At 37.4% G+C, this 13472-nt stretch overlaps 1 protein-coding gene across 1 annotated transcript in view; it reads right to left on the reverse strand.

The window, feature by feature from the left end:
- Rpgrip1l (RPGRIP1 like) overlaps positions 1-13472 on the reverse strand; it is a 93591-nt gene that overhangs the window by 64736 nt on the left and 15383 nt on the right. Inside the window, exons 7-9 of the mRNA XM_051168531.1 lie at positions 5504-5609; positions 3498-3644; positions 2123-2196 (exon numbers count right to left, since the gene is read on the reverse strand). Of these exons, the coding sequence (XP_051024488.1) occupies positions 2123-2196; positions 3498-3644; positions 5504-5609 (327 nt within the window). The remainder of the gene's footprint in view (positions 1-2122; positions 2197-3497; positions 3645-5503; positions 5610-13472) is intronic.

The following is a 13472-nucleotide window of genomic DNA, read 5'->3' on the forward strand; positions in this document are numbered from 1 at the left end:
ATTAATTCTAGCATTGATGAATAAGAGTGGAATGAGAGAAAAGACCTGTCAGGATCCAGGGACAATGGTGATGTCTGTAGTCCTCTGTGTTCCCAAGTGCATTTGAGGATTCCATCAGAGGACTCTCATGTTCTACTCATGGTTGCATAGACATGTTGGACTTTAGGCTTAGGTGTCATTGATTTTTTGACATTGTTTGATGCTCATTATAGCCATTTACTTCTGTACACCTCATATAAAATTTATGTGTAAGCAGCACAAGTTTTCAGTGTGATGCTGTAAAAAGGAAGTGTAAGCCCAAAACATTACCCCAAACTCCCAAACCCTCAAAACCTTCAAAGGCAGATTTACACTCTTAGGTCATCTTCTAATATGGAAAGATAAAGTTGTATGGTGATTAAGTAAATATGAGAAAAATATGCCATGTCAAAATTCTATTTATGTATTATTCCCAGATAAGTCTGATGTTTTTATTCCAGGAAAAATGTGTTCAGTAAGTTCTCAAGTTGGAGAGAAGTAGACATTTAGAAGTAATGACCAAATGGCACTTAGCATTTTGTATTTAGACAACATTAAAATATTTCAAGTTACAAGATGCTCAAGACAAATATAAATCAATCAAAATCCCTGAGTGTATGACAGTCCCATCATTTCATAGATGCTTCTTTTTCACACAGATAAATTTCCAAAGCAATTGAAATCAGAGAGAGTGATGCACTGGGGGGGGGGGGGGGGGGGGAATCAAATCTTAGAGTTGAAAGAACTAGGTTCAGTTCCACATTGCTACTCAAGCTGTGCTGTGTGACTCTGCACAAGTTTGTGCATCTGGTGTCTGTCTCAGTTATCTCCTGTATAACATAGAGGGATATTGTCGTTTTTCACCTAGCAGGGCATTGCACAACCTGTATGACACTTAAAACTTTAAACATATGATTATAAAATATATAGATACATCAATGTACATATACACACAATCCCTTAGAGATGGAAAAAGAAACCAGGAGGAGCAATAGATCATTGAGGTCAAGTTAATTAAGGTTAATTAGGATGGGACTGGTACAAAATGGTCTAGGAGGAGCCCTACACAATTCCACATAGGGGTGTTGAGTGAGGCTACCCCTGCCAGAGGGCCCTGAATATTTACATGGTACCCTACTGTGCTAAACCTTAACAAATAGAGAGAAAAGGCACAGAGCATTGGAATAATGCATAACCCTGACTTAGTCATGTTTCCAAATAACAAAAATTCCACACACTCTGTAAAAGCTAAACATTTAAATGCATATAAATTTGTAAAACATTCAATTAAAAGGTTAGAGATATATTTATAGCATAGATACTATTTTCTGAGGTTTCAGTATATTATCAACATGAAGCAATGATTGACTATCAGATAAAACATGTATTTAAATATGCTAAATCTGCTTCTGTATTATCCTTAACTTATCATCACACATACTGGGAAGATGTTAGCAATTATACAGATACACATCGACAGTCAGATCAGAATCATTTAACTAGACTTAGCCATGGGGTAGAATTTCGTTTCAAATATTACCAGAAGGGGTTATTTTCTAAAATACTATAATTATGAAACATATTAAGAGCTGTAAGTGAAGTAGTTCTTCAGAATTCATCTTGAGCTGAGGTCCCTGAGTTTCTCTTTACAAGGGACACAGATAATTGCAAGATAACCTTTCCTGGGCACATTCTGGCCGGGAATTCTGGAAGCCCAGTAGAGAGACCGAAGCTAGCTCAAAGAACTTCTTCAGGCCTTCAGATGACATCATTCTTCAAGAGTACAAACCGTCTGTGAAAGGTACTCCACCCTTGCTCTTTCCTCTGTGCCTGTAACCTGAGCATATAGATTCTGGCAGACCATCCTGCATGACAGTGCTTGTTACAACAAAACTACCTGGCGCTCCGAGTGATGACAGACTACAGCTCGGGTTCAAAACCAGTCACAAGTGCCTTTACGCAGCTTATTTCTCTTTTGCAAAGTAAGTATATGTCTTGTCATGATCTGTTGCTAGGTTTTAAATCAACATTAAATATTGCGACAATAAATGCTTTGATTAAAAAGAGCTTAAACAAGAATGAAACACAGAGAATTGTGATTTACCTGTTATAAAGTTTATCATAGTTTTCCTTTAAAAGTTCTCGCTCCTTTTCTAAATCATTAATTCTATCCTGCAGCTAAAATGAAAATAAAATTACAAAGAGTTTCCATGCTTCAGGGTTAGCACTCTGGCCTCTGAAAATAAAGTTATGCATTAAGTAATTATCATATCAAACCACCCGGTAAGCAAACCAGGAGAGGACAGCCATTCCCTTCAGTACCGACTCCTACACTGCAGCTGCTGACTAGACCACATACCGTGCCTGCATTCAATTCAGTGTTGATTTCTTCCATGTCATTAAATAAACATGAAATTAACACTCCTGCTTTAATTTAGTAGAAACGTATGCACACTTTATGACAGCACGAGCCAGAACTCAATAAATACTGTGTTAAGAGCTTTCTCTTGAGATGCTGGAAACATATTTTTACTTTCGACCCTGGTGAATTCCATCATTATATTAATTTTGTATTAATTTCCAATTGACCCGTAAAAATGAGTATTAATTTTTCTTTGAGTTCATGGTTCAAACAAGTTTGCTAATCACTATTTAATTTAAGGATACAATTTCTCTTGTTCCCTGGAATTTATAAATATTAGCACATCTTAAGAATAACTAAAATTATATCCCTTATTTTCTCCTAGTGAATAAAGTTTTCAAAAATACATATAATTATTAAGTAATATAGTAATTTAATTACGATTAAAATATAGATTGTTATACTGTAGTAGTTAAGGTTTTATTAATAAATATGTTCTGTAGTCCCTTTTTTTTTTTGCTGTGGAACAGAGTACTTAAAGTTCATTTCTATTTTCAACATTCTCTTTTAATGCTAGTGAGAGACAGGAAGGATTCTCCTGAGTGCAGGACAGTATGTAAACCCCTATTCCATTTCCAGGCTCCTTAGGAATAAGTTTAACAGACTTATGCTAGTTGGGAGACATGACTGGCAACAGTAATAGAAGGGCAAGTTTTCAAACAGCCTCCCAGAAAGAAGATAATTTTCCAAAATTGCTGACATAGTAACATCCCCTCAGAAACATCATTCCTATAATTTTATTCTTGTGTCTCCTTGACTATGAGGCATTGTGTTTAGGAAGGCTCTGCTCCTGAGGTCATGTGATACCACGTCCCTTTTCCTTCCTCTCAGGGTCGTTAGTCCCAGATGAGCAGGCTCCCAGCACCTTTGCCGGGTTTTGAAGGATCACTTGGCCACTCACGGCCTCTACTAGCTACTCTACTGTGCTGTGTTCAAAATGCCAAATATATCGCTCAAGATTCTGACATAAATTCAATTTTTGAACTGTTTCCTACTTTTCAAAAGAATTCCAGAGACATTATTACGCAACAAATGACTCCGCTCTCCTAGAGCTCACCTCCTCCACTCTGCGCTCTGCAAACTTCACCGAGTGCAGCTGCTTCTCAAGGCTGCGACACTTTAAGCGCTGTTCCTTCAGCTGCACGTTCAGCTCATCTCCATTTGCCATCAAGGCATCATGGCTGATCCTGAGTGTTCTTTGCTTCTACAGAACAAAGAGAGAAAAGTTTAAGCATTTTAAAAATATTAGACTCTGGAAAATTAATTACAAGTCTATCCATGGCTTTACCCTGGACATTTATGTCACACAAGTTATTCTTCAAGTCATAATGTATGGGTGATACAAAGAAAGAGAAAGTCCCTTAGCCATCACACAGCACAAACTGTCTCCCCTTACTTACCCCTAGGTTTTGACTTGTTGACAGCAACCAGTGAGTAAACTGTTTTTAGTGATTAACTTTCCCCCTTTCTACTATGGTTACAGTGGTTGGATATGGTGTCTAAAAATGCTTCTGCACAGGTCAAAAATGCTGATCACTGACATGTGAACAGAAAGGATTTGCCATCAAAGCATAAATAAACAACTCTGAACGGTTAGCTTTTAACTTTAATACCAGTGAGCTTTTTAATTCTGCAAAAATATTTATAAACTCTTCTTAATTTTTAAGTTCATATGTGAGCCTGCTTTATATTAAATTTTACATAGTTATACACCATATGCTGTTTTAAAAATATAAAATAGGTTACTAATTATAATAAGGTCTTTTGTAGATACCATTTGATCATTATGTGAAATTCCTCACATGCATAAGTCCCAGAAGGTGTTCTTAGCTCACCTAAAGGAAATCGGACCTTTAAGCCTGATTAGTTCTCATCACTGCTACATCTCAGCCTGCGAATTTTACTGACTTTCCTCTGAGCACCTCACGCCATCCTGGCTGTTGGCCCCAACCTCTCAAGCCTTTCTCTACACTACTTCCTAAAAGATGTAGCTTGTACCATAGCTGAAATTTGTTACTTTGTTATCTGAACAAACACAGCAGGGGTCACTGTTACATGGGAATCAAGATAGAGAAGTCAGAGAACGAGAACCTAAAACCATGTTTCATTTCCTCATTTTTGGAATTGCTTTCTCCCACAGGTACTTTTAGTCAAGAGGGACCTGTCTATGCATAGATAGAGGTAACACTCCCACCAACAAAACAGATCCCTCTCCTACAGATTTTTGTTTCTATATGCAAGGTGGTTACACCCGGCATTAAAGGAGTTTCTGTAGGTTGGAAGACATCACTCGGAGTACAGCTGAAAGGTATTTACCTATTCATTTCACTAGTGAAGCGGGCAATATATATGCTTTATATCAATGTACAGCTTTCTTTGTGTCTGTACTTCAAAGAAAGCATGACTTTCTATAAAATCTGATCATCCTGAATGTTTTGGAGTTCATTAATTCCAGGACTTTTGTCAATTATGCAGTACCAATAAATAGTTGCCCTGTGATGGCACATTCTTAGGTACCCACAGTCACTCAAAAGCCATCCTGAGGATGAGCAAGGCTGAGTACTGTTAGATTGTTCTGCCAAAGCTTAAGATAAACACTTGACAAGCTGATATTATGGGTATTCAACTGTGTTCTGATAACAGTGGTGACCAAAGAAACACCAAACCAAACAAAATAAAATCCACACAAAGGAAGATTTAACCTCTATAACTGTCCTGTTTGTAACTGTTGTCTTTATTGCACAAATGTTGAAAGTGAAGATGCACACAAGTGCAGAGACATCTCCAGTGTTCCAGGTCCACTATGGGCTCAGAGAAAAGGAGCTGAGAATGAATGTTCATGGCATGAGAGGATTTATGACAGAGGCACTTATTAAAATGACAGATATTTATAAAAAGCCTAAGTGTTTACCTAGTAACTGTTGTGAAAATATACAAAGGGAAATTATATACATTTAATAAAGCAAACATTAACATAGAATTTTAGTGTTATAACCATTATTAAAAATACAACTTGAATACTATTTTGAATCTTTTCATATACAAACAAAATAACCACAGTACCTCTTGAAGCTGAATAAATTTTCCTTCTATGACTGAAAGAGCATTGCTTTTCTCCACTAGTTGTTTATGAAGCTTAATCATTTCTACATTGTCCCGAATATTTGACCTTCAAAATTGTGTTTAAGAAAAGAAAAGTTAAAAATACAAGTTATAGGAAACAAAGGCCATGCACTTATACAAACAGACACCCCCCCAATTATGGTTGATTTACTTAAATATAATCAAGTCATCTAAATTTTTATATTAATGTAATTTATGGCAGATTATTTAAAAACTACCCAATACCAATTCTGGGTGATGTATACATAAACCCTCTAAGTTTGAAGGGCATTTCCAAACTCTGCAATGTTAGCTTCATCACATTGACAGTCCAGACTGACAGCCATTTTAGGATGTTCTGAAACACTGCATAAAACCAGTTTTTAGCCAGTAGCATCCATTAGCAAACTTTACGCTTCCGTAGAGGGCTGTTCTGCTACTCTCCCTCAGTGTAGAAGAGGCAGCGCTGTCATTCGCTCCCTACCATTCCCTCTGCGTACACAGCATCACAGATTATCATTTATTGGGGTTTCCTCTTGGAGTTTCAACTTTTCAAAACATTTCCCAATAAGTGACTTAGCATTTTATACTAACAATGCCAAAAGCTGGCATTTAAATATGTTGCAGCTGTGCCTTTAGCTGTACGAGATTATTTGATGTCCACAGGGTATATAGAAACCTTATATGCTGCAATACTATTTCGTATTTTTCCTACTGAGATTAAAGCAAATGTAGAATTTAACAGGAAGATCTTGTTAAAGGTTAATCATCGATCTAAATGAATCCCTGTTCTCAAAGGCATTTATTTTCCTGACAGAAAAAAGGTTCCTTAATTTAATGCCTCATTTAAACTTTTTTAAATTTGTGAAGCCTTGATTTTAAGACTTCACTTTAAAAAATATAGAGGTAAAAATTTTAAATTCAGAAAATTATTTCAGCATTTAAACTAAGTAATTTTACTTCTAAGGCTTACCTAGTATTCACATATTGGAAACATTGTCACAAGGCCCAATGGAACCAGCAAATGCACTACAAAGCTCACACATCTGTAAACCAGCTGAGGACTTGAAATACTCAGTTTTCCTCTTTGATATTTGAAAGTTCATTGTATTTTGGCATTGCACAGTTAGTTGTCCTCACACAGAAGATAAACAAGTCCAAGACCCTGGATCTTTCCCAGGGCACAGTCTTAACACAATGTTAAAATAATTATGTGTCTACAACAAGTTATCCAGCAGTTCTGAGCAAAGATTCAACATTGTGCTTATTGCTTTTTTCCTTGTTGTTACATTTTCACTAAAATACAATATGAAGAAAAATATAGTACAAATAAAGAAAAATGAAAAATTGTTTTCATTCAAAATATGAAAACACATTTAAAATAAAAATACAATTTAGTTATTTTCCCCAGAATTAACTGGCTTCACCACTCAGTCATATATGGCATTTGCTGATACAGAAGGACAGAATGTGACTCAAAAATATAAAATCCTTGTTATAGTTTCTGTTGTCTCAGCTTTTAAAAATAATTTTAAAATCTTGTATGTATGTATGTTTTGGCTATAGGTCTGTGCACCAGGTGTATGCCTGGTGGCCCCAGAGGACAGAGGGCAGCTGGCACCCTGGGACTGGAACCCAGGTCCTCTGGGAGAGAAGCCAGTGCTCTTAACTGCTGAGCTATCTCTCCAGAGCCTTTCTTTCTCTGTTTTTGTTCTTTTTACTGGGGGAAGGAGGGAGCTGAGGATCAAATCCAAGCAATGACTCTGATGTTTTGTTTTAAAACAAATTTCCAAGAAGAATCAAATATATTTTAAAGTTAACTGCAGTTTAATGTCAATAACAAGCAATTAAATCTCAACAATCAGTTCAGTATTTTAGCATCACAAAATCTAATGCTGAATTTTCTTTGTACAACAAAGGACAGCAAGTGTTTTAAACACTGTGCTGTTTTGACTGTTGGACTTCTACTGAGCATTTCCCTGAACCGCTTGGGGCGTGGGCTTTCCAAAATGCTGGTAAGAGGCAAAACATTTTATACTAATGATGTCCAACACTAGACATGAACACAGCTGTATTGAAAACAGCAATAATCATGTGTCACTTTGTCAGTTCACCATGGAGTACAGATGCTCCGGACAATGGAAATCCTCCAATTTCATGGAAGGCTCTGCAGGCTGTAGGTATTCATAGCACAATAATTAGTTTCTGAGGAAATGATCTGAAGATGACCATTTGCCACATAAGTGTGATGGTCAGAGATATAAAGTACACCGACATTAAAATCAGCAACACGATACCTGTGGCATGTGTTCATGATGGAGAATCAAATCACCTAAGACTGGATGAACAAGTCAACGTTTCCCTATGGATGAACTTTGGGAAAAGAAGAAGGGTGGAGGTGATAGGATGGGAAAGAGATGTCACAGAAGGCTGGTAAAAGTGTCACAAGCGAGAGGCAGGTGGCTTAAGATGCATTACTAAGCAGTTAGTAGAGGACCTAAATGCCTAAGGAACAAAACCTCAGGTTGGCTTCCTTTAAGAAAGAGCTGTAGGTGGAGGGATGATCAGCAGTCTATTCAGAGGCCTCTGCATAACAACACTGTGCGTCTTTTTGCATACCCAGGGACCAGTCTTCAGGATGGGGAAGTTCTAACGCAAACAAGTATGCACAGATGGGCCCTGACAGTTGTGCAACAATTTATATGAGCTGCATACGTGTGGTAAAATAACCTGCAGGCTGAGAGCACGCATTTTAACTAAATGCTTTGTAAAAGTATATTTCTCAAAATTTCAACAAGATTTTTGAAAAACTATAAAAAATTAAGTTGAAGAATACAGTGACTTTATTTTTCTTTTTTGTTTTCTCTTTCTATAGACATGATTTAGAGTTATGATTGGATCTTCTGAAACTATGAGAAAAGTTGTTGGCTCCTCTCTAGATTAAAAACAAGCTGAGATAAATTAGACTTTATGTTGAAAAAAAGCAACCAAGCTCAACAACCTGTGTGCCAACTTTCTCTTGTATAATTTGAAACAGTCAGGCAATAAACTGAAAAAAAAAATTCGAATGGAAGTCTTGAAAACACTTGACTCCAGCTTTGCTACTGGGCGCCATAATAAATCCAGAATTTTAAAACCTCAGATACACTAGAGAAAGAGAACTTTCAGTGGGGCTATGTAATGTATAGTTTAAGAGGCAGAAATCTTTGCTACAGCTGAAGTTTCATATAGTCTATCCCCCCAACAGTCCCCTCCCTCCTCACCCACCAGCATTTCATTCTTTGCTACAGTAAGGATTAAGAACAGTGTGCTACAGAAGATGGTGAGACTCTACTACACGGAAGCGATGTGGGGTTCTGGGAAGCAGTGAGGCCAAATGTTTATGAGACAGAATGGAAAGCACCACTGTGAGGGATAGCTTTAGGCTGGCTGAGGCCAAAGTATACAGCTAAAAACAATCTTAGCATTAAAAACATTCTTTTTAAATAGCAGTAGAAAGTTGATTGTTGTATTGCTGAAAGAAATGTGGGTCACCGATAACTGGAAAAAAACAAAACAAAACAAAAAAAAAAACACCAGCAAGGATATGTTGAACAGGACTACAGAAGTTTCAAGTCAATTGAGCAGAGTGACTTTCCCTAAAATTGTCAAGAATAGTCGTGAAGGGTAACGGCTCTGCTCATAATCACTACGTGTGATCGTGGGTACAGATGGCTCCATGACTTAAGACTGCATAAAGGAATATGTGTTTATGTAAGTTTAATCTGCCAACACAGCAGAAGTCTCCCGGTGCTGGGACAAAGTAAAAACCACAACTCCAGAACTTTCTTACTGTCACCATTCACAGGAATGGAGGGGAGACCTGACAGAATGTCTCTATGCACATGCTCTCATTGATATGAAGAGAAGGGGCATTCCCCAGCACTGCTTTGGAGCAAGAGTAACCTAAACCCTGGCTTACCTTCTAGAGATGGCCATGTTTAGGACCAAGTTCAATGGACTTCAATCGAAGGCTGAGTGTGACAGCCATGGGAATCTGGGACTTTTTACTATTTCCAAAATCCCAGTGGGAAATGTACTTTTGCTGGCTATTAATCTTGCAAAAGTAAACTTAAGGTTTTTTATCGTTTAAATTCAGTTTTGCACAATTACTTTAATCAAGTGCAAGAACAGGTTGTTTTACAATTATCATAAAGAACAACTAGAATGATAGCAGTTTTGATGACTATAAAATTTTTAAAAAATGAAAACTTAGGAAAACTACTGGGTAGGCAAATCTTTGAGATACACAAGGTTTTGGAAGTAATGACTTATTTACAGGTGGAGAACTACTTGACCATTTCTGTATTCATTTATAAGAGAAATAAAGAATTTGGACAACATGCTTAAGTGATTGAGGCAACACTCAAATCTAGTTTTAGGAGCTAGATTTTTCTTACTATTTTAAGTTACTTTCTCCTTTTAAAATAGTTCTTTCTAGGTTTTCATTTTCCATTCACTGTCATATGTACTAATTCACTAGTTATATGTGCAACAATTTCCATAAGCATTAGAGAAATTTGTTAAGCTGCTATCCAGAAAATCTTAGATAATATTAATAATGAAAAAAACCACAGGGACAAAAGAATATATTATTTGGGTATAATATTTGTCACTGGACAAATTCTAAGTTATTCAAAACAATAGAGGAACCTGGAGGTATTTTAAAAATGAGAGATCGTCCCCCTGCATAATAATATCCCAGGCCCCCATCATCCTTCCATCAGAGAACCAGATGTGCCCTCTAAATTAGGGGACCGGGCAATCAGGCAAATCCAAATTGAGGGGTATTCTACAAACAGCTGTCACTGGACTGGAAAAAAGCAGAGACCGCTCTAGAATAAAGGAAACTTAAAAGACATGGCAATCAACACACGAGCCTCATTGCACCCTAGATGAAAACCAAACCAAACCAAACATACTACTGAAAAACAAAAGCTATAAAAGACATTGGAACAATCACAAAAACTTGGATACAAATTTGGACTGAGTATTAAATGATGCTACTGTGTTGCTCACTAAAGGTTCTGAATAACTGTAGGAGGATGTTCCAGCGCTTTAACATCTCCTAAGTGTACAGCAGGTGAAGTAACAAAACCACCTCTCAAATAGGAAAGGGAGGGATGGAGGGAAGGGAGGAGAGGAAGGGAGGAGAGGAGGAAGAGGAGACAGAAGGAGAGATAGAGGCTGGTAAAGAAGGAAACAGGAAAGGAACTGGGGAGGAAGGAGAGGGGAGGGAATGAGAGAGGAGAGAAAGGAGGGAACAGGAGAAGAAGAGTTTGTGCTAGCAAACCCTAGGCTCCTTTACCATCCGCAGACAAACAAGGCAGAACAAGGCAGAAGACCCAGGAATGCTCACCCAACCACTCTTTTTCAGTCGCTTTACTGCTTTTCCAAGTGAAATGCTGGGAAGAATCTAGAGTGCCAGGAAGTAATCCTGTCTGTGCAAAAGGGAAGAGACAGGCCCAGAGGCCAAGCTGTTTCTTATAATGCACGGCTGCACGGCTGCACAGAACCTTTCAGTTTTAAGATTTGACAGTCTGCTGTCTGCCAAAGGGAACAGGGCAAGTCAGCGTCTGAAACATATATGGTTACAGTTCCTCCCTTGGGACATAACGGCACTTACATGATTTTTAATTAAGAAGATAAATAGTGCCCTAATATTTATTTTTTAAAGAAAGTACAAACTAGTTACACATTTGCTAAGGGTATAAATATTTTTGGAGTTGAAAAAATAAGTAATAGGTAAAACTGTTCTGATTTTAATGTTCATGTACATGTGTTGGCTGGTTACTGCTTTGCATTTAATTTAAGACAGCCTTTTTAATAAGCAGAAAATGTGCATTTTTATATTGTTTAAATTTTAATATGGATTTTTGTTCAAAACAACAGACATTCAGGCTACTTGTAAATGATACAAGATTTTTTGCTAATGAGGCATTATGTAGAACATATGCAAAAATCACAACTCAGTCTTCCAAAATAGACCACAACAACAGGAAAAAACATGACTTTAATAAAAAAGAGCAGCACTGGGGTTTTACTTCAAAGCAATTAAGGGCTTTGGATAACCAAAAGTTTATGTCAAACTGATGCCAAACCAAACTGGTCTATTAAACACATGCTCCGGAGAGTTTCTGCACTGCTCTATGAAAGGCTCTCTGCCATAAATATCAAGTGCCGCCACTCTGCAGACTGCAGCTACGTTAGCATCATGCTTGAGAACAAGGCTCCACCATCCAGATCAGGCTTCTAGAGTTTCAAATCTGAAACAATGTCGTGGTGGAAGAGAAGCTCAAATATGTTTCCATTTTGTGATTTCTCTCTATAGTAAATTACACCAGGTTTTACATTTCCCCCTCAAGTTCTTCAGTAATTTTCCACTCGCCTCAAAAATTGCTGTTACACATAAAACTTTGAGCTACAAGTAAATATAATTTTTTAAAAGCCTTGAAGACCCTTATTTCATTTCTTTAGTTTCAAAAACTGTATTCAAGAAACAATATGCTATTCAACAGAGGTATCTTTCTTTCTAAGGAAATAACATGGATTTTCAGTTTTATAAAATCACTGAGGTAAGGTATTAACTGGCTTATTTCTTTGGCTTCTGTAGCATTTTTTCTTTGCATATAATTTCGTTTCTGCTTTTAATAGTTAAGGTGATAAAAAAGAGACTGCTTCTTCTTATGTGAATAAGCTAGCCCAAATGGAAGGCCATGGGTTAGTTTTCAAGGTAAATGCTCTGTCTTTTGTGGGCAACATTTAGAGTATGAAAGCATGTGGCCTTGTCTGTCATGTCTTTCTGCTCTGCTGTGTCCCAGGATTGAAGAACCTGGGTATCTCCTTTTCAGTTATTACTCAAAGTCTAGCCTAGGATGACCCTATCCATCTGGAACAGGAACAGTTAACACAATCCATCTTATGGTCTTGCACCTTGAGGAATAGGGAAAGTGGTCCCTGATAGTCTTTTACCTAAGGACTGAGTAAAACTGACAGGGACATGTCCCAAGCATGAATCTGTCCCAAGTAAACCTGTGTATGTGGGGCGTTTGTGTGTATGTGTGTGACTGTGTAGGACAGAGAGGTCATGTTTCTCAACCTTAAGTTTTGAGGCAGGGTTTCTCACTGAACCTGGAGCTTGGTGGTTAGCCACTAAGTCCCAGGGATTCTCTTATCTCTGTGTTCTTAGCTCTAGGATTACAGATGCATGCTGCCATGCCTGGCTTTTTACATGGGCATTTGGGATCCAAACTCTGATCCTCATGCTTAAATATAGATCTTCCTCTTAATTATAGATGTTGGTAATAATACTAAGAAGGCACACTCAGATATGAGGCTGGTCCTCTGGCCCTATTCTTTACTAGGAACCATCCCTGTTTCTTTCTTTCTTTAACAACAACAATAACAACAACAACAACAACAACAAACCCTTATTTATAGTTTTACGTATGAGTGCTCTATCTGCATATACCCCTGCATGCCAGAAGAGGGCATGCTGGGAATTGAACTCAGGACCTCCGGAAGAGCAGACAGTGCTCTTAACTGCTGAGCCATCTTTCTAGCTCCCCACCAGCCCAATTCCCATTTCTTAAGGAGGCCAGGAAAACATGGTTAGTGCCTACTTACTAAAATTGGTGTAAATCCAGGGTTTTAATTAGGCCACTAATTTACATATATTTCTCAAAAAATATTTATCTTTCTGCTATGATAAAAGAACAGTATATAATTTAACTAGATAGTAGGATCTCCTCATATAATGTAGTAAACACAGCTTTTTAAGAGTAGAATTTATTAGAAATTACACTAATCTTTTAAATCTAAAGTTTTCCATGTATTTTTAGTATATTTATCAAACAAACAAGCAAGCAAACAAGGTGGGGCTGGAGAAATG

Source organism: Acomys russatus, chromosome 26, assembly GCF_903995435.1.
Source record: "Acomys russatus chromosome 26, mAcoRus1.1, whole genome shotgun sequence".
NCBI lineage: Eukaryota > Metazoa > Chordata > Mammalia > Rodentia > Muridae > Acomys > Acomys russatus.